Raw genomic sequence first — 25,181 nt, 5'->3', positions numbered from 1 at the left:
ATGAAACTGGAGAGGGAGGTAGATAGGCGCGGCAGATAGGCAATGTTTATTTTTCCTTTTTGACGTTCAAAATACCTAAGTTTGCATGTTCATTCTGCTGTATTACAGGCTAGAAGTTATTGCCAGGTTCAGCAGTACATTAAGAACTGCATCTGTGGCCACTGTAGATGTCAATTGCATTAATTAGAACAAAGGTTCGTGCTTTTTACAGGGTGCAATATGTACATTAACACAGAGCAGGGATATCACCTGAACATCATTTTCATGAAGGATTTTTGTTTTTCTTTTAAATTATACACTGATATTAAAAAATACCCTCATGCCATCATTAAATTAATCAGAGATAGATGAAGGCTGGGCATCCCCCACTTAAGATTCAGATCAACCTTTCACACACAGTTTGTCACTCACTAGAATTCAATCCACTTTCTGGTGGTTTTTTCCTGCTCTTGCTCACCTCAAAGAGAAAGCAACTGCCCCAGCCTTATCTGGAGTGCAAATGGATACATGAGGCATGCTCCATGTTTATGGACTTGGTTTCCCAAGGCTGTGTCCCTGCTAAAAGTCATAACGAGGTCCAAGGTGGGGCTCCCCATTGCTTTCTGTTGAAAGGGATGCTTAAGTAACCACTAAAGGAAGCCAAATATCTAAATTCCAAGGGAAAGTGCTCCTGCTGACCCTGTGGCCACATTTTAAGCAGCAGTCCATCTTTCTTCCACACGCCAGCATGTGGAGGAGGGTGTGCTGCCACGAGCCTGCTCGCACCAAGCACAGAGCAGCTGCTGCAGATCTCAGTGCCTGCCTGCTCAGGGCAATTCAAACTAGGGACTCAGGAGGGATTCCCCACAGGGAGAACAGAAAACAAAGGTTTTGCTCTGCAAGGCTGGCTCTGTAGCTCAACAGACACTTGCAGCTGCCCTGGCCAACATTCACTGCCAGAGCAGTGCTGGCATTCCCAGTGGAGCTGGATCAACACCAGTCCTGAGACTGCCTACAACTATTTTGCCTTGAAATGTGAGTGTAGCCCATTACAGGAGCCTCTATTGCAATAACATCACCCCGGTGTATTTTTCTTACATACCAGTGTTTCTAATTGTGCAGGTTCAACACTGACACTTCACAGATGGTTAAAAAAAAAAATTACCCCCTGAAGCAAATAATCCTTAACAGGACGAGAAATCAGGCATTCAATAGACAAAATATGGAGATGCAAATAATATACTGTACTTTACCAAGCTGCCATTTTTTTGAGCACATGGTCTCCATCATCCAGATGGGTAAAGCTGGTTCAAGCATAGCAATAGCCATGTTTGCAAAACAGATTGAGCCTTAAAGAAAGAAGGGGAGGGGAAAAAATAGTAGTAATTATTTCTTTTGACTATAAACAAAACACCATGCAAAGAATGGATGCTTTTACATAAAATATTGCAGTTTTAAAGCCCTATTTTTCATGTGTCAGATGGTGATTAACATTAAATAGAACACAATGTAAAATCACCGAAGGCTTGCTTTTTATATGTTTCTATTCTCCTAGAAATTCTACAATAAAGGTTAAGCTATTTCATAATGTGAAAGTTTACAGTGAGCTTGATGACATTTGGAAAGTTCATGAGGTCTGTTGTACAAATGATTAGCTAAAACTACAATCTCTTGGTCTTTACCTGGTCTCCTGGGGCAATACCAGGGCCCTGTTGTGTAAGAGGCTCAGGCTGTGCCCCTGTGCCTCTGTCATCTGAGAGACCAGGCCTACCCCACATGACAGGATGTGGAGGTCTTGATCCTGAAAATACCAAGATACAAGCACAGGGATGTCTGCTCCCCACAAATGGGAATTTTCTCTCGAGATCCTACAGGCAGCAGTGAGCCAGCCTGTGCAGCAAACGTGGGTTTGGCTTTGAGCTTGCACAGCCCTATGAATTTCAAATGCTTACAAATCTCTTTTGAATCCCTGGACCTTTAATAACACAGACACGAAGGATAACAAGTGATGGAAGTGCTGATTCAGACTTGCCTGCCAGCTCAGCCCTGCCCTACACCACTGCCTGCAGACCCAGGCTCCAGTGGGTTTGTGTCATGTTCATCTCTCCTCAGTGCTGCACCTCAGCTTCAGATTATGAAACCCCATGGTATTTCTTGGGATTCAAGATGCCTTTCATGCTTACTCAAAAGACCCTCAGGCACTCAAAGCTTAATGCAGGGCAACAGGACATGTCCCCTCTGCTAATCCCTTAAAAATGGCTTTTGGGAATCACTGCTGGAAGTGACAACTGCAGACTTGTGTTCCTATCTTTCTTCCTAATATTTACATTCTCTGAATTTCAGGAAAATATTCCAGACTCTTCCAGTCATTTACTACACAAATTTTACTTTTTTTTTTTTTTTTTTTTTTTTTTTAAAGCTGAATTTTCAGAGGTCAGAGAAACATTATTTCTCTCGGAGGGAGTTCCTCATCACAAGGTTCAAAACCAAATGAGCACTGATGTCATTCTTTGCTCAAACCTGTCAGAATATATTAGACTGTGTATCCACAATTCCTAAAATGAACTTGCTGGCTCGCTCCCTTCCCCAGGCAAGGAGCAACAGTTCAGCACTTCTTTGCCCTAAAGACAAAAGCCAACCCTTCCACTTGGGTGCAAGCTCCCAGAGTGGGTCTGTAAGGAGCCCCAGTTAAACACCTTAGGGCTCTCCCAAGCCAAAATCAGCCATGCTCAAACAGCTTCCTTGATGCTGGAAAAAACATTTCAGGCAGAGGCAGCAGGACCATTCTGACTGAGACAGCTTAAACAGCAAAGGATTGGTTCTATTCTGAGCAAACCTCACAAAGGAAGGTGAACAAACCTCACAGGTGTGCTTGCACACGGTTGTGGCACCTACTTCTCCTTAGGCCAGGAAGCACCACCAAAGTACTCAAGGATATGAGGATAAAGGTGCTTCAGACCTGTAGAATGTGCCCAAGAGAAAAGTGAGAGCCTGAGCTATACTCTTCAATCTGGGGGCAAAGTCCAAGAGCCTGCTACCTCAGCAAAGCTTCCCCAAAAGAAAATAAATTATTTTTTCCCTCAGTCCTGCATAGAGCTGACCTTTCTTTAAAGTGCCATGTGTCAAGGGCAGGAGTCCTACATCTTTTCTTCACTGAATGAGATTAAATGTGCTGTGTTGGCCAGAAGGTGTGAAATTGCAACCTTCCAGCTGAATCCCATCTCCACAGCCAAGAGCCCCCCCAGCTTTTGGCAGAGTGCCACAGACATCACTGGCATTTTCCTGTGAAAGAGCAGGCACCCAGTGAAAAGCTGTCCTACACCTTCCCAAGGACCTGTGTGCTCATGGTGATATCTGCCTCAGCTCTGGTTTTTGCATCTGATAATTTGAACCAACTTGTCTGTCCATGCCGCTTTGTCAGGCACTAGCACTGTTTTTCCTGTAATCCCTGTCAGTGAGGTTTGGCTTCAGGAATGACACTGATTTCACTCCCTGAGCTCCCACCAGCAGGGACAAAACATGTCAGTGACATTTCCTCTCTAGTCGGTGGCTACTGATGGCACAGACTGTGAAGCATCACCTCTGACACAAACAGGGCATTTGGCATTCAGCTCTGACAAAACCAAATTTGGTCTGCAAGGGAAATAAAGCAAGGAGAAGAGGCTGAGGTTAGAGAACATCAGCATCATGTGTACTGTTAAAGCACTGGGCAGCCTCTGTCCTGGAAGGCAGAGACCCCAGGTGCTCCCCTTAATCCCACTGATAGTCCGTGGGAGGGACTTTCTCATTCTTTATATGATTTTACTGCTGTAGGAGAAGTTACTGAATCAGCTGAATGACAAATCTGATCTCTTCTCACAAGTACTGTCACTGCTATACTTTTCCCTCAAATACTTTTATTCAGTGGTTTTTTCATGCTGCAAGAATTTCTCAAGCAAAAGGATTTGTATAACTTAAGTCACAGCTCAACCAGGTCAGAGTTAAGGTTATGATAATTCCCTAAAATCAGCAAGAAACAGAAAACTTCCAGAAATGCCTGAAGAATTGCTCTGTTAGACAAGCAAGTTAGGATGAAGAAACAGAACTTTGAAAATAATTCTCTGTTTCCAGGTATTTTGTCAACATTAGAAAGGGCCAGGCTTAATTACAGAATTCAGAATAAACATTCAACAATGTGCGATGCAAAAAGACAAACTTCCCTTGAGACAGAAAAGCTTATTAGAAAAAAGATACATATAATACCAAACACCATTCACCATTCCACCAGACCTTTTCTGAAATACAACAATTCACACTCAAGAGACCAAACTCACTCCTTCTTCAAACATAAACAAAGTTCAGTGTTATTCCCTGTGCCTGCCTGTGATGTGCTGGCAATCCCTCACTCTGAAAGCCTTGGCCCAACTCACTTGCCTCACAGGAAGTTTCCTGGCCACATCTCATTGCCCCAGCAGGCACCTGCAAGTCATTAGTGGCCTCTCAGTTGGAAAGACACATTTATTTCAAATTTTCTGCCTATTGTGCTTATGCTGGTACATTCATCCTGTATCACCAACACATTCTTAGATCTTTATGTAAAGTAGACCAGAAAATGACAATGCTGTTAAAGCAGCTCAGCCCAAGACATGCCAAGAGGCCAGGAATGACATCAGCGGCTGGTTTAAAGAAGGAAAAAAAATGGTCTGGTACCTGCTGCAATAATGATATACGGGTCCTTCAAAAGTGTCAGTAAAGGTGTCCCCTTCTGACTCTGCGAAACAAAAACTTGGGATTAGGAAAGACAAAGTGACACCCATTCCTGCAGTGTTTTACCTTAATACTCACTTCTGCCTGTGTTCTGGAGGGCTGCAGAACAAGTAACTGAACAGCTGTGAAAAGAAATCCATGCTGTAACTCTCCTCCAGGAAGGGGGATGGATGGCAGGAACAGGAAAGGGACGTGCCTCAGGGTGATACTGACTCAGGGATCTACTGACCTCCATCAAACAGAGCCAGGGCTGCCAGCACCAGGAAAGGAGAACTCTTCCCCACAAACTCATACATGACACTCCCAAAAGGGGGGCCCACTGCCAAGGAAAGGAAAGGACACACTTGTGAAAACTCTGAACAAAACCCCTGCGAGCGTTCGGGCATCCGGCTACAGGCACACAGCGACCAAAAATCCAGTTTGAAAATCCCCACAAAGACCATTGATCGTGGCAATAACCATATTCTTCATTCCCCAGAACACTGTGCAATGTAAACAAAGCCCAAACATCTCAGAGATGACTGCTTGACATGTGTATGCACACTGGGAATGTCTGCTGTGGGAAAAGCTGCTCTTCACATGCACCATGAATCCAGTCTGGAGACTGCACAATGCCATTACACCCAGTGGGACCCTTCTGCTGCTTTCACAGGTTCCCAAGAACAAGCTTTGGGATGGCTGAGGGAGGGTTTGTTCTGCCAGCAGAGCCCCCAGCTCACTGACCTAATACTCCCATAGCCAGGCCTCCAAGTGCAATCCCCATTGCGTTGCCTCTCTCTTCGTCATCTGTATAAACAGTGGCAAGTAATCCCATCCCTACAATTAAAAATAAATAAATAAGGAGACAAAAGAAAAAAAGCACAGCACAAAATTAGGCACCTGTGTGCTACAGTTAATGGTTATCATTTGCCACACCTACTAAACATTGTACAGAAATTACCAAGGTTGTTGGGATTTTTTTTTGTGTGTATATATATATATATATATATATATATATATATATATATATATACATATATATACTTCATCCCCATAGAATTAACTTCCAAGCAAAAATGCTTTTGGCACCATCCATGGTCACCAAGACCATGTTCTATTGTGCAGTATTAGTCAGGTAATTTAGTGATGCCCTTATTTGTTAGATTCTTTATTCAGCTCTGTGTCACAGAGCTTTTTGCTGATGCTTTCCAATGAGCAGAATCAAAGCTTTTGACAAGCATGCACCATCATTTATTTATACTCAGAGTGCACAAAGGTCTGGTGACCACTTAGCTCCAATTGTGGACAGTGCTCTGGGCATGAGGTATTATGCAGAGCTGATTGCTTTGTAAATTAGTATTTCAAGTTCAGCATCAAAAAATTAAAGGATCCTTTTGACCTTTATCTTCACACGCCTTATATCTGCACTTGATTATGAGCCTTCATTTCACAAAAGGAAACATGAAGCCTAATTTCCTTGTCTTTTTGTGGAGCACTCAGACACTGCAGACGTAAATGCTGCAGAAGAGTCCTTATAGAAATTAATAATTCTGTTTTCAAATCAAGATTGACATAGAACTCAGTAAATAAGTTCTGCAGCTACACAGAGAAGGAAGACAATACATTGCATGGTTGATCATTCAGTAAATACCATCCATCATCAAAAGAGCAGAGGTCCTGTGTGGATTACCACGTTTATTGAAAAGAGTGGATGACATCAAATTGTTTGCATGGACAGCTGGAGAGGTGTTAGAGAGCTGCATTAGAATTCACAATGAATGTGGGATTTGGGGAAATATTCTGGAAAAACAAAGAAAGAGGGGGAAATGCGAAGACAGTAACACTAAGTTCTACACATAGATGAGAAATTGAGTGCTGTGTCCAGTTCTGGGCCCCTCAGTCTGGGAAGGACACTGAGATGCTTGAGTGGGTCCACAGGAGGGCAACAAGGCTGGAGAGGGGCTGGGAACACAAGCCCTGTGAGGAAGGTTTGAAGGAACTGGGGGTGTTTAGCCTGGAGAAGAGGAGGCTCAGAGGTGACCTTATTGCTCTCGACAACTTCCTGAAGGGAGGTTGTAGACAGGTGGGGTTGGTCTCTTTCACCAGACAGCAGCTGACAGAACAAGAGGACACAGCTTCAAGCTACATCAGGGAAGGTACAGGTTGGATATTAGGAAAAACTTTTTCACCGAAAGAATAATAAAGTACTGGAATTGTCTTCCCAGGGAGGTGGTAGAATCACCATCCCTGGGTGTGTTTAAAAAAAGCCTGGACATGGCACTTGGTGCTATAGTCTACATGAGGTGTTAGGGCATAGGTTGGACTTGAGGATCTTAGGTCTCTTCCAACCTCATTATTCTGTGGGGAAAAAAAAAAATGATTGCACACACAAAGGCAGGGGAGTAAATGATTGCCAGCAATGGCACACAAAATTCCCTGTGCTGTGAGATACGTGGTGAGACTCTCACTGCTGGTGGCCCTGTAAGGAGTCAGAGCTTCTCCCCAGAGCTGGGTCTGGCTCTGGCGCGGCACAGGGAGAAATCTGGGGCTGCTTGGAGGCTGTGCAGAGGATGACAACGAGGGTGAGTAAGGGCTCAGAATAATATCTGGGAGGGACAACTGCAGGACTTTCAATTTAAAACCAGAGAGGATAAAACTGATGTGAGAGGTGATAACAGCCTGGCAATACGAAAGAGTCAGGAAGATAAAGGAAACTGTTCTTTGTGTTCTCTGAAGATGGCAAGCAGAAATAAGTTCACATGGCAGTAAAGAGCCTTTAGATGAGACATCAGGGAAAAAAACCTTCCTGACCATAAAAGTACTTAAGCACTGAGCTGGATGCTGAGGGCAGTTCTGGAGGCTTCTGAGGTCAGGCCTGTCAAGTGTGCATGAGGAATGACAGATATTAAATTGATCCTGCCTTCAGGAAGGGGTGGACTAGAAGGTAGCTTGACCTTTTCTGCTCTTTTATGTTCATTGGCTGAGAAATAAAAAAGTCTTGTGTTCACCTAAGAGCCCGTAGCTCAAGGTGCCCCCTTGCACAGGGGCTGAGATGCAGCTGAACAATAATTTTGATTCTGGCATGTCTTCCCTTGGGAAAGCTTGACTTGCAACCCTAACTGATGTCAGTTCCTGCCATTGCAGGAAGTTTTTCCAAGACTGGAATATTCAGCACGAACACAACGTATTTTCTCCAGCCTCAGCCTCAAGAATGCTCAAATAATTTGGGCTGAAAACACATACTCCATTTAACCTACTCATTTCAAAATGAGACACTTCTTTTGGAAATGTGGTATGGATATACTGAACCCAAACTGGCAGCCTGCATGGTAAGCCCTTGAAAACATTTTATAACAGAAATTTCCGTAACAGACAGAGCTGCTGTTCTAACTGTAATAAGTACCAACATAAGTTCCCAGTGACCTTTAAAGCAGCTAAAAATGAATTTAAAATGTTGAAGACACAGGTGCAGAAATCCCAGGGAGAGTGCAGTTCATTTAGTGCTCTACCTTACTGCAACCCAAATACCAAGGAAGTCTTAAAAGACATTTGCTTTTGAGCTACTTTATATGAAAGAGACAGAAAAAAAAAAGATTCAATTGAATATTTTTGTATTAATTACTGAATGTGTTGACAAAATTCAATTAAAAAAAGACTGAAAGTGATCTGCATTTTCCTCTATCATCTCTTACCTGCCACAGAAGAACATGAGGAACCCACTCCTTGAAGGGACCTGGCAATAAATAGTAGTGCATAGCTTCCAGAGAAGGCAAACACTGCAGAAAAAAAAAAAATTAAAACAGAGGTAATTTTTAAAATTAGGTTAACTATAACTAGGTTAAAAAGTTAGATTTCTCAAAACTATCACAAAAACTTCCTACAATTTAGTCAAGTGTTTACAGTGACTTGTGCCACTTTCAATGCTAACTGCATTATTTTCTCTTATTGCATTTAGATGTGTCAGTGTTGAATTGCTCTCAGGTGTCTAAGCCTCCAGGTAACACAGAATGCAAGAGCCCAAGCAGTTTTAACTAATTACTCAGGATTTGATTACATCTGCTCTGGTTCAGCTGCACACAAGGGGAGTAATAAGACTTTTCTTTCCAGCCTCACCTCTCCACGCTGCTTCATTTAAGGCTGCCCAGTCTGGAGCTCGAGGCACCTGGGGAAGGCAGGCTGTAACACACACTCACCAGTGTTTCCTCCAATAATGAGTGGGTGGAGAGAGGTTTTACCCTGGTGCTGCCAGCCCCGTGCCAGATGTGTGGAGCACAGCTGGCTGAAGGTGCAGGGAAGCCAGATCCCCCCATTCAAAACCTTCAGCAAGTTCCTTCTCCTCCCACTAGCAGAGAAAGTGCACCAGAGGATGGGCCACTCCTTCTTTCCCCAGGAGATTTAACCCCAGGTTTCATTCTCAACCTTTTGGGACAGAGCCCCCGGATGCTGCACTCAGCCTGGCTAAATTCCCCACAACACTGGAAAACAGGAGTTTCTGAGAACCCAACCACATCTCTGCTTGGAGAGCCCATGTCACTGTCAATGTCATTAAATCTATGTGAGTTTATAAAGGTTTTTTTTCAGCTCCCATCTCTTGGCCACCAAGGGAATTTTGCTGGGCAGGTTATAACTGCAGGAAGGTGCTCTGCACCAACTAAACATGGGATCCACGTGCACTCCTCCCACCTGCCCTGTGGTTGTGCCTCTTGGGGCTTTTCACCACATTTTGCAAAAATCCCTACTGTGTGGACACTTAAAAATACAAATAAAGGAATAAAGGATTTCAGCAGATCAGCACTTCTCTCCTCTGCCATGAATTAGGCTCCCTACTCTTATCTACATCCCAACCAGAATTTATCTAACATGTTCCTAAAACACAGAGTTGTCAGTGGCTCTAAGACCAAGTCATCTTCTCTAGTACTTCAGTCCCCTTGATGATACAGTTTTAAGATCATAGAATCATAGAATGTTCTGGGTTAGAAAAGACCTTAAAGATCACCTGGCTCAATCCCCTGCCATGGCCAGGGACACTTTCCACCAGACCAGGCTGCTCCAAGCCCTGTCCAACCTGGCCTTGAGCACTTCCAGGGATGTGCCATCCACATCTCCTCTGGGAATCCTCTCATTATTCTTTTTTTAATGTATAGTGGACCTGGCGATCTGTTTGTCCCCTTCCTTTATTGTCACAGGCTCTAATACATCTTACATCTGCCGAGGCAAAAACGGTCCTTTCACTGATCCTCACAGATTTCTAATGAACCTTGATGCTCTCTGTATTCTTTCTGTCTGGGCCACAGCTTTAAATGTCAGGCCAAAACCAAACATAAAACAGCAGCTGAAGCCTTATCAATGCCATTAGAGCAGGCAAATTATCTCAGCTGACACGCAGGCTGTGCTCCTCTTTGCACATCCCACGGCGACGTTCAGTGACTCTGTGATCCTGTTGACTCATACCCTACTCATGAGCCACTGCAGCCTCACAATCTTTCTGATAAACCCCCATGATATCTGCTTGTCCAGGGCCTTGCAAGACAGCTCTCCTGTGGCTGTTTAAAACTGTCTGAGCAGTGCTCCAGATCAGAAAAGCCTGAAAGGTTCAGCTAGGAAGAGACCCGCTGAGGTGGGATGAAGGGTTGTGATTCCTCAGAGCACGTTCCCAAGAGAGCGCTTGTTCAATCTCATCAGTACCACCATCAACGTGGAGCTGACTGCCTTAAATTTTCCTTGGGAACTAGTCCCCAGACATCAACAAGAAGAATTCCTAGTGATAATTATTATGGACCACTTATTTAAAAGTTGTGCCTGGGCCCGACCAAGTAAGATGTGACACTTACTGATTGTTGAAACAAACATGATGCAGAAGCCAGCAAACAGTGGGATCTGGTAGCCTATTCTGGAAAACAAAATGAATATTCGTATTTCTGAGGTTGTCCCTCTAAGGTTTTGAGTTAGTCTTACACGAGTTCACACATCACACAAACCCAACCTGTAGTTTCTTGGCAGGCTTTGAACTATTTATCATGGACCACATGGCCATATTTGTCCACATTACAAATTTCTTTTCATCTGACACAGCAGACTTTTTCTCTGAAATGCCTAGAAAAAATCCTTCTCATGATTGCCCTGATTGCCCTGTTCTCATTCTGCCTTAATTTTTCCCAATAAAACCCCTCCATGAGGTTGCCAAAGATATGCCAAGGGAAGATATCCTTGAGCGTGCTGAATTTTGAAATACCCCAGTCGTGTTTCAGTGCTCATCTGTTTCCATCCTCATCAGACAATGATTATAATGAGACAGAGTCAAGCCAATGGCTTTTTTACTGGAAAAATTTGTCATCAGCTTTTCTGGGAGTTTTGCCTCAGGAGCACTGGAAGAGACCCAAAGAGCCTGAGAATAATACTTTTGCTTTCCATGGGTTTAGAAGTAGAAATGGAGCTGATCAAAGCTTTCTTCATCAGCCCATTTCTTCATTAGGACTCTAAACAGCCTGTAGAAATGCCTGGTTGCTCCAAGTATTTTCAAGTTTCCAGGAAATAAAGAACTTCCTGGCTGGGAAGCAATTACATTTTTTGAGCAGATAAAACTGAAAATTCAACCACAAAAAAAAATCACAATATATTATTTTTCACACCAATAAAAATCTACCCTAGAGTCAAAACCTAGGTAGCTCTGAAGACAGTGTGCATATTCTGTCCAGCACACCTTGTTCACAGCTTCATTTTTTGTAGGATTGTGCATCTCAAATGTATGTGCCAGGACAGTATTTAATGGCCAAATTCTTCAACAATGGATCCTGCTTTTCAGAGGAGTACTTTCAAAGGATTTCAGTTTCCAATGATTTGACAGTGTTGTGCATTTAAATGGGCAGCATCAGCTAAAGCAGGTCAATCAAACAATGGAAGTAACGGAATAACTTTTAATAACAGTAGTCATGACACAGACAAACCAAAATAATTATTCCAAGCTTTGGTTTTGTATTAATGTTTTTATACAATCAAGGACCTTTGATAATGGAAAACTCCCTAGCATGCAGAGCTCAATGTTCATTGTTTGTCTCATTCTTGTGAATGAAATAAATTGAGATTTCACATGGTATTTTGCCTTAAATCACCACTCCATTAAAATATGGTAAAAACATAGTGCACAGATTCTCCTAGCTGAAATCTGTAAGTGGGTGTTGTAAATATCCAGCAGAGATTGGTCACTCATGCACAACTTACCTGAACTGGTGTCTCCAAAGCAAATTAAATCCTTATCACAAACTTCCCCTGTGGCCTTAGGATAATAACTTTAATCTCCCAGCACCTTCACACATGATATAAAAAAGAGCAATACTTTTTTTGTCTGCTTTATTTAAAGTGAATGATTTTTTCTAAGGCAGCCTTTCTCTTGCTGTGTGTGTAATAGGTATCACATGATGGGATGCTGGTCTCCCCTGGTGTTTCTGTGTGCATGAGGAAATAAAAAATTGCCTCTTGCCAACTTCTTAGCTGCCTCAGAGCTGAAGTGAACACTTCCCTTTCCAGTGGGTCCAGGTAGAACAGGCCACAGAGAGTTTGATCACAATTGCTCTGATTTTGAGTTTTTCAATTAAAGAAAGCACTGTTAGGGGTGCAGACAAAAAAAAAAAAAAAACACACAAAAAAAAAACCCTGCAGGTATGGATACTGATGATGGTGGACATCATCAGATTTTTCTGGGGTGTGAAAGCAGAAGGTGAATGTCCTTATGCCTTTTCCCCTTTTCCCACTGCAAAGTAAAGTAGGGCTGGGTCTTTCAAGGCCGTCCCAGACGTATCTAGGATGGGCACTGTGAGAGAGAATTCTGATTTCAGTACAGGAATCAAGCAATTCGTAGACTTGACACAGGGCCTGTGAGATAGCAATTTGCTTCTGCTACAAGTACATTGAAATAATATTCAGTTATTTGCATGAAGAGCAATGCCATCCAAATTGGCTCCCACATTCACATTTCCATCGCTACATCAGAGACATGAGCTGTGAGATCTTCCACAAACATACACAAATTAAACACAGAGCACTGCTATCATGCTAAATAAAGGAGATTTCAACTCTTCCAATGGGCTTCCTACACCAGGGAACTTTCTGGTGGTTGAGGGCAGGAAAAAAACAGGCATTTTGGAAGTCACTTCTAATGCTCAGTGTAATACTGTTCAAGCATTTTTCTTAATTTTTGCAGTTGCAGATGATATTCTTCCTTTTCCTTGGACAAACAGGGCCACAGCAAGGTGGAAAGTGACACATAGGAGAGGGTGGGAGCTAAACAAGTCCTTATAATACTCTGGAAGGATAATATTGCCCAGAGCATCCCCCAAAATGTGGAGATGCACAGTTCTGGAGTGCTGCCCCTGCATGGAATTGCTGAACCCCTAGAAGCCGTGCTTGGGCTTTCTCAGGGGACAGTCCTGCCCACATCCAGCTGACATTTCCTTAGATATGCAGATTGTCCTTTCCTGGGCAATCTCAACACGCCCTGCCTCTCAGCAAGCCCTGCTCCTCCTGAAATAGCAGCACTAATTAGTTGGCAGCTGTGCCACCACAAATGTCTAACCTGCAGCTGTATTCCCTGGGCTGTTCTACAAGTGTTGAGAGCACAGACTGGGAGGTTTTGCTGAACAAGTGCACTATACAACATAAATAATCATAAAAAGGAGAGGCACTACCTGTAGCAGCCATTTCAGTGATTTTCCCCTTGGTCCTGGGCCGTTCATGTTCTTGCCAGGTGAAAAGTGAATGTGCAGTTTTTCCTCAGCCATGACATAGCACCCTCCATCACAATTACCTCTGCATTTTGTTCCTCTGCATGTATGCAGCACCAAAGAATATTACAGCCTGTCTTCTCTCTTATCTTTTCTTGTTACTATGGCTAAACATATAATTTCCTTGGGTACTCCTTTCAAAACCCTCCAGGCAATTCTGAAGCAGAGTCCAGCATGTCTCATCAAGGCTGCTTGCAGCTAAAAGTGCTTATTACAAGTATTTCTGATCTCTGGAAAAGTCTGAGTCACTAGTTGAAGGAGGGAAAGGAAAGGCTGCCACTGATGGAGAATGCCCAAACTAACTCCATTTCAGTCACTGTGGCTGCAGATTGTAGGGCTCTCAGGAAATGATTTATACCCCTTAACAAGATTACTTTAGACTAAGACAACAGATTGTTGGTCCTGTGCAACAGCACAATAAAGGTTACATTGACCAGGTGAGCAGCTGTGGATTATTAGAGCCTAATTATCAATTAGAGTGCTGCAAATCCTCTGATTCCAACCTTGCTGTTACACAGCTCCATGTGAGCAGCCCTTGCTAGCTCTGTCCTGGCTGGAACTCTGGCTCTCTTCTTCACTGGCAGTGAGGACCGGGGAGGATTTATGGCAAGAATATGTTCCTTGAGGTTCTGAACCAACGAACCACTGAATATGTGTGGAGTTCAAAAAGCACACGTAGGGTCAGCAGGGACAGGGTGTGTGTTGTGTGGTCCCTGCACTCCCACCCCCATGCTGGAGCACAGGAGGGCAGAGGGACAGAGTGACCTGGACAGACAGAACAGGTCACTTCAACCTCCTGCCAAAACCTGAAAGGAAAGCTCACACGGGAACTGAACTGTAAATATGTAGTTACAAATGTTATTTGTTCCTCTGCTTCCTTCTTTGTGCGTGTCTTGGGCACAAACACATTGTGGTCCTAGCTTTGTGGTCCTCTTTCTCTCTCGTGCAAAGGAGTTCAAAGCTGTAGCCAGGATGGTGATGATGAAAATGGCTAATAATTTGTAATGTTTTGTGAGGCTGATATGAATAAGGACAAAGTTAAAACTACAAATTTTTTTCAGACTAATGAAAAAAAAGAAGGGGATACACATGGCAGAGGCATTGATTGGCTCTGCTGGTTGAGGGGCTGGCACAGCTGGGCTCACATCCTGGTGCACAGAGCTTGGTGAAAGATTGATAAAAGCAGTGGGGTCAATCAGAGAACCACAGAATGGTTTGGGTTGGAAGGAGATGGGATCTAAGTTCCCTTCCAACCCCCTGCCATGGGCAGGGACAATTTCCACTGGACCAGGGTGCTCAGAGCCCCCTCCAATCTGGCCCTGGGCACTTCCAGGGATGGGGCAGCCACAGCTTCTCTGGCACCTGTGCCAGTGCAGTTGATAAAGCAGTTGGTTACGAGGGGCAGCCTTTTGGCAACTCTCTTCACAGGACAGCTTTAGGCAGAGCCTTCACTCTCCCCATGCCAGTGCATCCTTCTCACAAAGAGCTCTGTGTCAGATGCTGTGCTTTGTGGACAGTTTGTTACAAATTTCACCACCAGGAAAAACATAATGTGTTTCTGACCCACAAAATCTTATCAGCTTTGCCCTGAAACCGTGCCAGGGTGGGAAGTGTGTTGTTGAGTTCCTATGGCAAAGCCATCACCGGCGTTTGCTCCGCCAGGGCTTTGTTAGGGCAGAGGGAACTTGCATTGTTTCAGGAACTGCAAACCTGTTCTCTGAGCCAGGTGTGTCTGGTGTTCCACAAAAAGAGCTGGGCTTTAAATAAGAAATGTTTTTTGCAGACCATACTCCTTGAATGAAACCAAATCTGGGATTTGTTTCTGAAAATCGATACTTTCAGTAATTGTAAAAGAAGGGAAAACCGGCCTCTAAAACTTTCAGAACCTTAAAAATAGTGATTATTTGCAGAGACTCATATGAGTAGAACATCCTGTTGCTGGCTGTACAAACTCAAAGCCAGTTCCTGGTGAAAACCAGTATTTGACTAAAACTCTAAACCCCTCTTGAACAGCTATATTTGATTGAAAAATAAAAACCACTTTACACAGTGTGCTACTCATTTGAAAAAGAAACTTACTGGGCATCTTAACCAACTGTGCACACTGATCTTGAAACATGCAATCATTTCTACGTAAGCTTTGGTATTTTGCTGGAATTCTGTAGAAGTACTAAAGGCAAAAAGCTCAACAGTAACCAAAAAGCTTATCAGTGGTAAGGAAGAGTCTTTCTACTGATAACCCAGATATTTTCTGTTTGATTTATACAATCACAAATTTTAGCTGGTCATTGTTATTAGAAATTGTCAGCTTATGAGGGGGAGAGTATCTAATAACTTCTACTGTTAATTGATAAAAGTGTTAACTGATATTTCCCACTAAGCATTTCTCAGAAGAAAGGCAGATAACAGTACCAAGATACAAATAACGCATGAAAGAAAACCAGTGAACCCTAAATTTAATTTAGGGCCACTTTGCCATTAAGGCACTCACTTCAGCTGTATGAGGGAAGAGTTTGTCATGTGGGATGATGGGATGACGTGCTCCTTGGTTTTCCTTCTCGCACTCATGTGAGCAAACCTGTCCCTGTGCCTGCAGTCACACACCCTGAAACCTCAGCTCCCAGCACTAAAGTTCACACTGGTGTGGTGCCAACCCTGCCTCTAACAGGAACTGGGGATGCTACAGAAACATCTGCTGCCTCACTGCCAAACCAGGGATGCATCACACACGTCCCAGGAGCTGGCTCCAGGGGAGAGATGTGACCACGCACCTTTCTCCTGTTTTGGCAGGCTCTGGAAATGGTGGTGCTAACACAAAAGGAGCAAATATCAATAGGGCAACCATTTAGGCAGTGAGGGAAACCTGGAAGCACATCCAAAGAACTATTATAAAAACATTATTTGATGTTATGTTACTTTACCTGCAGAGGAGCTATGGCATCCTCACTAAACAATGCAGGTAAGAAAAATCCTTCTCATCTTGCAGCAATATTTGTGCAAAAGTAATTTTGTGATGGTGTACTTATATCTGTGGAGGTGATATGTATTGGTGATAAGGGGAAATGAGAGAGAAATGAAACTGTCTCTCTCATTTACAGCTCTTGTGTTTAGATCAGTTCCACAGATCAAGCACAGGTTTTGAATACATAACACTGTGAGTCGAAATACTTTTTATTAGATTGAAAGGAAGCACTCAGACTTTATATATCTAGTATATATATTATGGTTTATAGTATAGATATACACTATAAAAAAAATATATATATACACTGTGAAACCTAAACATGGTAGTTTTGGCTTCAAAACCTGAAATATCTGGCATATTGTTGGTAGCGTGTTGGTTGTTTAAAACATTGTCACCTATGATGGACATTGAGTGCTTGAACAAAAGTGTTCTACAAGAACAAATTTCTGCTGCATGTTATTTTGTGAAAGGAATAACTCTCTTTAAAACAGCTTACATAAGAAATATGCAGATCAGTGACCTGACTAAATACAGTTTGGAGTTTATTTCCTGCAGAGATTGATCTCATAGTCTGTTTGGGAGGACTGAAGGTGCTTCTGTAGGGAGCAGTTACACAAAATTCTAACAGTGAAATAAAATTTATTATTAACATCAAACATTTAAATGATATTATATTTACTTTTTAATCTTCATGCAACTATTATCAGTACTTGGATTTGGAGAGGGGCTTTAAGTCATTGATATTGGTGTTTATAAGCTTGATCTTGGCCCAAATAAATTTTCTGTGAAGTCCCATTTAAACATATTTGATTCAAGACATCATATATTTGCAAAAATTTAGAGGGAGCAATTAGAAGGCTGGGCAGAGTCATGTAGTGATGGGAATGTGGGACCCACTGAACCTGGTGATGAACATGGCATCCGCAAAGTTGGACATTTGTTCACTTTTCCCTGAAGTCCAAACAATTTTCCCACTGATTCTCTCTTCAGACAACTCCAAACCACCACACACCAAGAGCTGCTCATCTCAGTGACAGCAGGGAATGGATCTGAACCCTGCCTACAGCTTCAAATCCTCTTTGCCTAATGTGGATGTCACAGGAATATTGGCAATTCACAATCTTTGTGAATACTACATTGCAGTGTTTTTTGGCCTTCTAAACTATATGGGAGATATTTCAACACCATCTCAGCAAAGGTCTCTATACAAACCCAAGGTATCAGGAGCTGGAGGAAAAGTGTGTGATGGTGATGTGCAGATATTTTGGAAAGGGTATAAGTGTTTAAAACTGTCCACCAAATGTATTTCACTAGAATATTCCTCCAGAAAAAGCAAGAAGGCAGCAATCCAGGGCCAAAAGAGAATTAAGAAAAATCTGTTTGAAACACTAATCTGGGCTAAAAGATCAGTGTGAAACCTTCAGTGCTGGTGCAGCAGCAATGACATACCTGTTTGTCAGAGGCCCTATGAAGGGGTTGGTCATCAGCTGCACTGTTGCTTTTGAAGCAAACAAGAGACCGACCCGGACGTTTTCATTCAGCAGCTCCTTGTCATCCTTGGGGCAGTCAGAGGGGGAAGGAGTGACACTGACAACCATTTGTTCTGTCTGGGTCTGATGCAGCTCTCCGGGCTGTGTCTTGTCAGATTCGTTTCCAGTGACCATCGTGGAATTGTCATAGTAGGAAAAGATGCTCTGGAAATTGTCCATGGTGGCTGAGGGTAGGTTTGGTTTAGTAGTCTGGATTTCTGTGGCATTTTTCTCATGTTCGATGCTGTAAAGGTAACTGGGAATTATTGGCACTGGAAAAATAAACAGAATACATTGACATCTTACTATCAGGTTATTTGTAAATGGAATCACCAAGTTGTTGCTTTGCCATTGATCAGGAAATACAAGGCTTTCCTACAAAGCACGTTCAGAAACACAGAACTGAAGGAGAAATTTGCTCATGGGAAAAACACATACCCGTATCTCAGAAGTGCGGTTTAAAACAAAAAATTAATTTACATTATTCTTTATTTTTTGCCAGTTTCATAAGATTCTCATAAGGTTTTCTATACATACATCATTAAGTAAAATATTAGAAGTATCAAAACCCATGGCTCAAGCCTCTTTGTTGCATGTGGCTGCACAAGTCCTTTTATTAGGCTGTGAAATCATGAATAATGAGAAGAGCATTGGAATGATTATTAAACCAAAATATAAAAAATACAATATAAAACATTTCTAAAATAAACCACCAAAATATTGATAGGTACCAGCCATAAGAAGGAAAAAAGATAACAGGCCTATATCAAGGAATCAGAAATAATATTTGCATGTATCATTATTTTAAAATTTACATTGAAAAGATCATCCAAAAGGAACCATGTTTACATGTTTCAGGATCTTGGCTGCAATTTAATTGCATCAATATGTATCTCAGACATTAGGATTTCAGAGTTTGTAAGAACAGATGTCAGGTTCATTCATTTTAATATAAGTGACAGAATCACCCTTCCCATCTTGCATTTCATCCTGAAAAAGCCCAGCCTCTCAAATCTACAAACTATAACAATTTCTAGGGCCTCTAGCATATATATTACTAAACAAGAAATCAAATATTACTAATCCTATAGGAAGTATATGAATGTAAAAAAATTTCCAAAATCAAATAGCTAAAAACAGATTTTTTTTTTAAACTGAGGTCTACCTTGAGGCATCAACTTTTGAGCTGAAACCTCTTCAAGAAATTCAGGAATCTGATTCAGCAACTGAGTCTGAAGCACCAGCTGAGAGCTGGCTCTGCACAGACCGAGTCACTTCCAGGAGAACCATGTGCATTCATGTGTGTTTGTGTGCACATCCACGAGCCACTGGTTTCTCTGGACCATCTTCTTTCAATTCATATGAACATTTGAATATGAGGAGTTCTAAGTCTGCCAGTGAAAAATATTCAATTGTTTCATCTGAGTAGATTTCTGAATCTTGACACTGTGCCACTGAAGCCATTAAAAGTTGGATCTTAGACTTTGATCAAAACTTTTATTATTTTATTAAACTAACTCATGGAAGTGCTTTTCTTAAAAGTGACTTAGATAGTTTTCTTATTAACCTATCATTTTAAGACCAATGTGGGGGAAACAGGAACTATCACAAGGAAACAGGCATCTCCAATGTTATCTAGCCTGTTGTTTCAGTTGCATGACCACAGGAGAAAAAACGATGATGAGCTAAAAATACTGTTATCAGTCGTTCTATGAAGTATTAGTGGCGTTTAGCAGGAAAAAGAAAAGAAAAAGAGAAAAAAAAGGAGTTATTAAGACCTTTTTATACCATTCCTTATCTTGCAATTAACATGGAAATAAAGCAAGACTTTGATGTCCACTGCGGCGCGTTTGCAATGCCTGGGATATAATTCATGGTTAAAATCAAAATTAATCAGTGTTTGAAAATGCTGGGTTTGAGAGCATTAATCAGGCATTCAGGGAGCACATCTGCTGCCGGAGATCACTCCTGGCAGAAGCCGGGGGAGGGAAAGAAGCCCAAGCCCATTTGACCTACCGACCACGGTGAGCAGCATGTTGTCCAGCAGCAGCGCGATGAAGACGATGAGCAGGATGAGTTTGCGGGACTGGCGGCTCTCCCGCAGCCAGCGGAGCAGCCCGAGCTCGCCCCAAGCCATGCTCCGGCCCGGCTGCGGACACACGGAGGCCGGGGGGGCCGGGGACCGGCGGGGACACGGGCGGGGACCCGGGCGGGGACCCGGCGGCAGCCGCGCTCCTGCAGCCCCGCTCCGCGCTGCGCTCCCGGCGCGTCCCCGGCCGGCCTCGCTGCACGGCAGGAGCGGGAGAGGAGGAGCGGCAGGAGGAGGAGGAGGAGGAGAGGAGAGGAGAGGGGCGGCACCTCTGGTCCCCTGGGAGCCCGGGGAGCGCTGGCCGGCGGTGCGGGGCACGGCGGGGACTCCCCTCTCTGCCCTCCTCTGCCTGTCCCCCCACCCCGGGCAGGGATGCTCCGGGACAGCCGGGGCGGGTCTGCGGGGCCGCGCCAGAAGCTCTGTGTGCCCAGGGGGATGTGCCAGAAGCTCTGTGTGCCCAGGGAACCTCTGTGTGCCCAGGGAACCTCTGTGTGCCCAGGGGGATGTGCCAGATCCTCTGTGTGCCCAGCGAACCTCTGTGTGCCCAGGGAACCTCTGTGTGCCCAGCGGGATGTGCCAGATCCTCTGTGTGCCCAGGGAACCTCTGTGTGCCCAGCGGGATGTGCCAGAAGCTCTGTGTGCCCAGGGGGATGTGCCAGATCCTCTGTGTGCCCAGGGAACCGCTGTGTGCCCAGCGGGATGTGCCAGATCCTCTGTGTGCCCAGGGAACCGCTGTGTGCCCAGCGAACCGCTGTGTGCCCAGCGGGATGTGCCAGATCCTCTGTGTGCCCAGGGAACCTCTGTGTGCCCAGCGGGATGTGCCAGATCCTCTGTGTGCCCAGGGAACCGCTGTGTGCCCAGCGGGATGTGCCAGATCCTCTGTGTGCCCAGGGAACCTCTGTGTGCCCAGCGGGATGTGCCAGATCCTCTGTGTGCCCAGGGAACCTCTGTGTGCCCAGCGGGATGTGCCAGATCCTCTGTGTGCCCAGGGAACCGCTGTGTGCCCAGCGGGATGTGCCAGATCCTCTGTGTGCCCAGGGAACCGCTGTGTGCCCAGCGGGATGTGCCAGATTCTCTGTGTGCCCAGGAGGATGTGCCAGATCCTCTGTGTGCCCAGGGAACCGCTGTGTGCCCAGCGGGATGTGCCAGATCCTCTGTGTGCCCAGGGAACCTCTGTGTGCCCAGGGAACCGCTGTGTACCCAGCGGGATGTGCCAGATTCTCTGTGTGCCCAGGGATCCTCTGTGTGCCCAGCGGGATGTGCCAGATCCTCTGTGTGCCCAGGGATCCTCTGTGTGCCCAGCGGGATGTGCCAGATCCTCTGTGTGCCCAGGGAACCGCTGTGTGCCCAGCGGGATGTGCCAGATCCTCTGTGTGCCCAGGGAACCGCTGTGTGCCCAGGGGGATGTGCCAGAAGCTCTGTGTGCCCAGGGGGATGTGCCAGAAGCTCTGTGTGCCCAGCGAACCTCTGTGTGCCCAGCAAAGTCGCTGCTCAGACACCGGAGCACATCAGTGCTGCCTTCGGCGAGCCACACGGAACAGCTGCCTAAAATTAGGAATCTCATGCAATCATAGAATATCGGAAGGGACCCATGAGGATCATCGAGTCCAACTCCCAGCCCTGTGCAGGACACCCCAAGAATCCCACTGGGACTGAGAGCATTGTCCAAATGCCCAGGCAGCCTTGGTGCTGTGCCCGTTGTCCTGTGGAGCCTGAGTGCCCAACTGCTGCAGTAAGGTAGAAAAATCATAAAGAAAGGCTTCATTAAATCAAGCCTGCTCTCCTGGAATCAGTGGCTGGCCTTGTCAAAGCTAGCATTTTGCAAATTCCCATGAGAAAGCAATCCTGTTGTGAGCAATTCGTTAACAAAACAAGCTATTAAAAGCTTGTTAAAAAATAACAAGCACCCTGCATAAAATAAATAAAATTTAAAATAACTTGTTAAAAAATAACTTGCACCTGCATAAACTCTTTTTATATCATTAGATAGAAAAATGAAAACTATCTTTCACAATCAACTGTCCCTACATGTATACACCAAGGGTTTGAGTGACCAATCAATGCAGAATAACAACTTGTTACTAAGCAATAAAAGTAATTGGCAAGAAAGCTACTAACCAGTTAGAGTCCCACACGAGGTCTGTATAACTGTGTAAAAAGGGGTTATGTGAATAAAGAATGGCCTTTTTCCACCATGAAGAAAATGGAGTCCCATGTGATTTGCTCCCATACCCAACCACTGGACAAAAATTTTCTCTTAATATCCAACCTAACTCTCCCCTAACTCAGCTTTATGCCTTTCCTTGAGTCCTGTGACTGATGATGAGAGGGAAGAGATCAGTATTTGCCCCTCATGAGGTTGTTAAAGACCACAATGAGGTCTCCTGTCAATTTTTTTGTCTTCTCTTCATGGCATTCCAAGTGTTTGACTCAGCCTTATCAATTTCTTCTCAATTTGTATTAAAAAAGAGGTTAACCACGTTGAACTGGCCAAGAAACACATTCTAACAAAGGTTTCCACTTTTGTAAAACTCTTGTCTTTCATATCACATAGCATACTACTTTCTTTTAGTCACCACATACTGAACTTTTCTTTGAAGTGTTCTTTGCTTCACAGAGCTTCACTTTTGGAAAAACCCACTGAACGGGAGGGAAGTCTCTTCAGGAGCTCAGTAGCCCCAGATCCAAATGTCACGCTGAAGATAATGACATCCTCACTACGCAGGTCATTTATTTCTGTAGCTACCTTGCCTGCAGTGCATTTTAATCTGTTTAGTGGTTTCCATCTTTGGTGTGATGTGATTTCACTGCTGATACAGGTTTCTTAGGAAAGTGCTCAAACTTCTGCTGCTGCCTCTGTGGCAGCAGCCTTTTCATGCTGTAAACATCCAGACTGAGAACAAAAGACATTTACACTGGAATTTTGCCAATGTCAGTTATACTAGGAGATAAATGTTTATTGTCTAAATTGCTCTTTTGGGTCTTAACCCAACTCTGGATGAAGTTTAACAGGTCTTGGGAATGGGAATACATTTTCAGGACAGTGGGTTATTTGTTATACACAGATTTTTCAAAAAAGAATGAAAAGTGGGAGAGGATCTACTGACAGGTCAGCACTCTCTTGTTTGCATGCAGGTAGCTTTGATTTTATTTGACATGTCCACCATGTATTATTTCTATACACCATTATCCAGCACATGACAAATATCTCCCAAAGCTAGTAATAGGTTACTGATTCTTGAATGATGGCTTATAACTGGTTTGAGGTTGTTAAACTTTTTTAACCAGCAGCTTCAGGAGTTGGACACATTCACATTTGAAGTTGAATTTCCAAAACTTCTGTATTCAGAGGAAGTAGAAATATACAATCGACTTGACTGAAGTGAGGAGAAATGTTTCATCTTTTGAGTGTCAGATACTGAAGGCACTTAGTCAAAAAATGACATTATTTAGGTGACAGCTTGCAAGGATAGCAGTAGGAGGAGGGCAGCACCAGCTCTGGTCAGCAGCAGAAGCAGCAGTAATATGGAATGCATGTCAGTGGAATGTCAACAGCAATATTCTACCAGGAAAACATGGGCCTGGGTATTCATTTTTCCCAACAGTTCACAGGAGAGCGAATTGACAGCAGTGCTGTTGCTTTGTCACCTGTCAAAAAGCAGATGTGGAGAGAAATGAGATGTTTGTCTAACCATTCCTAAAGAGGGACATGACTGTAGAAGCAATTTGTTTCTATCTCTCGGCACCAATGACATGACAGGGGGGACCATCCCTTCCTCCTGCCTCCTCTCAGCCCCTTCTTGTGGCATATTTCTCCTCCTCATCCCTCTCTTGCTGTGGTGCTACAACACACTGACAATATCTGCTCACTTTGCTGGAGTTTTACATCCACCCCCCTTTCCTACTCTCCTGGTTCCTCTTGCCTTCAGCTAATTGATTGTTTGATAAAATATGCTGAAATATAAATGCAGAATCATGCCTGTGCCATTAGCATGGGTAGACAGAAGAGCACTCAGAAACATCCATTTGCATGTGAAGATGCCCGTTGGTACAGGGATACTTTTGCTTTACCAAGGCAGCTGATGGAACTGTGGTTCCCCCAGGCAGGGAGCAGGGCAGAGCCTGCCAGGTTTGCTGCTCTGCAGTTGTGAACCGCATCCAGGCAAATAATGATCCCTTCACTAATACTCACTTGTCTTTATCAGTCATCTCTGTATCTACTGGAGAACGAGCAGAAAAGGAATAGGACTACAGCCAAATCGGCTGTTGATGACTTTAAGTTTTTACTATTCTGTATTTCAATTAAGATTGGTCAAAAAAAAGAGAGAAGAAAAGCCAGGGAGTTGTTTCTTAAAGTTGTTATTTTAGCTTTCAACAGAACAGTGGAGCAAAAATGCTCAAAGTGCTTTCATACTTTGAAAAATGTTGGTCAGCTACATTTTATTTGCTTTGACTTCTTTAATTATACACATGCTTATTAGACCCATATTTAATAATGTGATCACTTCATTAATTTTAATAAGAAATTAATATGAAATAAACTTCTAATAAGAAAATTTTAAAGTAAATAACTCTGAAATTAGTTCCAAAAGCATATATTTATTTAGCAATAAAAATTTTCAGGACTTAAAAATACTTCCCATCCCTGGGAGTGTTCAAGGCTGGGTTGGATATGGGCTTGGAGCAATCTGGTCAAGTAGAAGGTGTCCCTGTCCATGGCAGGGACTTTGGAATGAGATGATCTTTAAGACCCTTTCCAACTGAGAGCATTCTATGATTCCATTGCAAGCACCAAGGAGAAGTGGAATTTTGCTCATTTGCCTACAGGTTCCTTAAATGTTGAAATTTAGGAAAAAACCCTCCTGCTTCTCACAATCCAGTCTGAGAAATGCACTACCTTGCTGGCTTCTTTGGAAAAAGTAATCCCTTTTAAAGCTGTCTCTTTTTAAGATTTACATTTATTTTTAGTGCTTGGAGTTTTAATTTGCAATACTTCATAATTAACTTAGCTTTCTGTATGAATTAATCATTTGCAGCTATTGCTGCTGGGGGAAAATTCCTGCTATAAATAATTCTTACAATTTAAGTTGGAAGCCATACCTGGCAGCTTATGTTTT

At 43.5% G+C, this 25,181-nt stretch overlaps 1 protein-coding gene across 2 annotated transcripts in view; it reads right to left on the bottom strand.

Annotated features, from left to right (window-relative positions):
- SLC18A2 (solute carrier family 18 member A2) overlaps positions 1–20,209 on the bottom strand; it is a 30,963-nt gene extending 10,754 nt beyond the window's left edge. Inside the window, exons 1-9 of one of the 2 annotated variants that reach the window (XM_068198190.1) lie at positions 19,992–20,206; positions 17,896–18,247; positions 10,536–10,594; positions 8,397–8,480; positions 5,449–5,541; positions 4,955–5,044; positions 4,804–4,847; positions 4,669–4,729; positions 1,233–1,328 (exon numbers count right to left, since the gene is read on the bottom strand). In XM_068198190.1, coding sequence (XP_068054291.1) covers positions 1,233–1,328; positions 4,669–4,729; positions 4,804–4,847; positions 4,955–5,044; positions 5,449–5,541; positions 8,397–8,480; positions 10,536–10,594; positions 17,896–18,247; positions 19,992–20,112 — 1,000 coding nt within the window. In that variant the 5' untranslated portion in view covers positions 20,113–20,206. Of the gene's footprint in view, positions 1–1,232; positions 1,329–4,668; positions 4,730–4,803; positions 4,848–4,954; positions 5,045–5,448; positions 5,542–8,396; positions 8,481–10,535; positions 10,595–17,895; positions 18,248–19,991 lie in introns of both variants that reach the window. The other variant, XM_068198191.1, reaches the window with a different exon arrangement.
- Between the last annotated feature and the right edge of the window lie 4,972 nt (positions 20,210–25,181).

Source organism: Anomalospiza imberbis, chromosome 8 (assembly GCF_031753505.1).
Source record: "Anomalospiza imberbis isolate Cuckoo-Finch-1a 21T00152 chromosome 8, ASM3175350v1, whole genome shotgun sequence".
Taxonomy (NCBI): domain Eukaryota; kingdom Metazoa; phylum Chordata; class Aves; order Passeriformes; family Viduidae; genus Anomalospiza; species Anomalospiza imberbis.
Note: the sequence above shows the minus strand (reverse complement) of the source record. Positions and strands in the feature narration are given on the sequence as shown.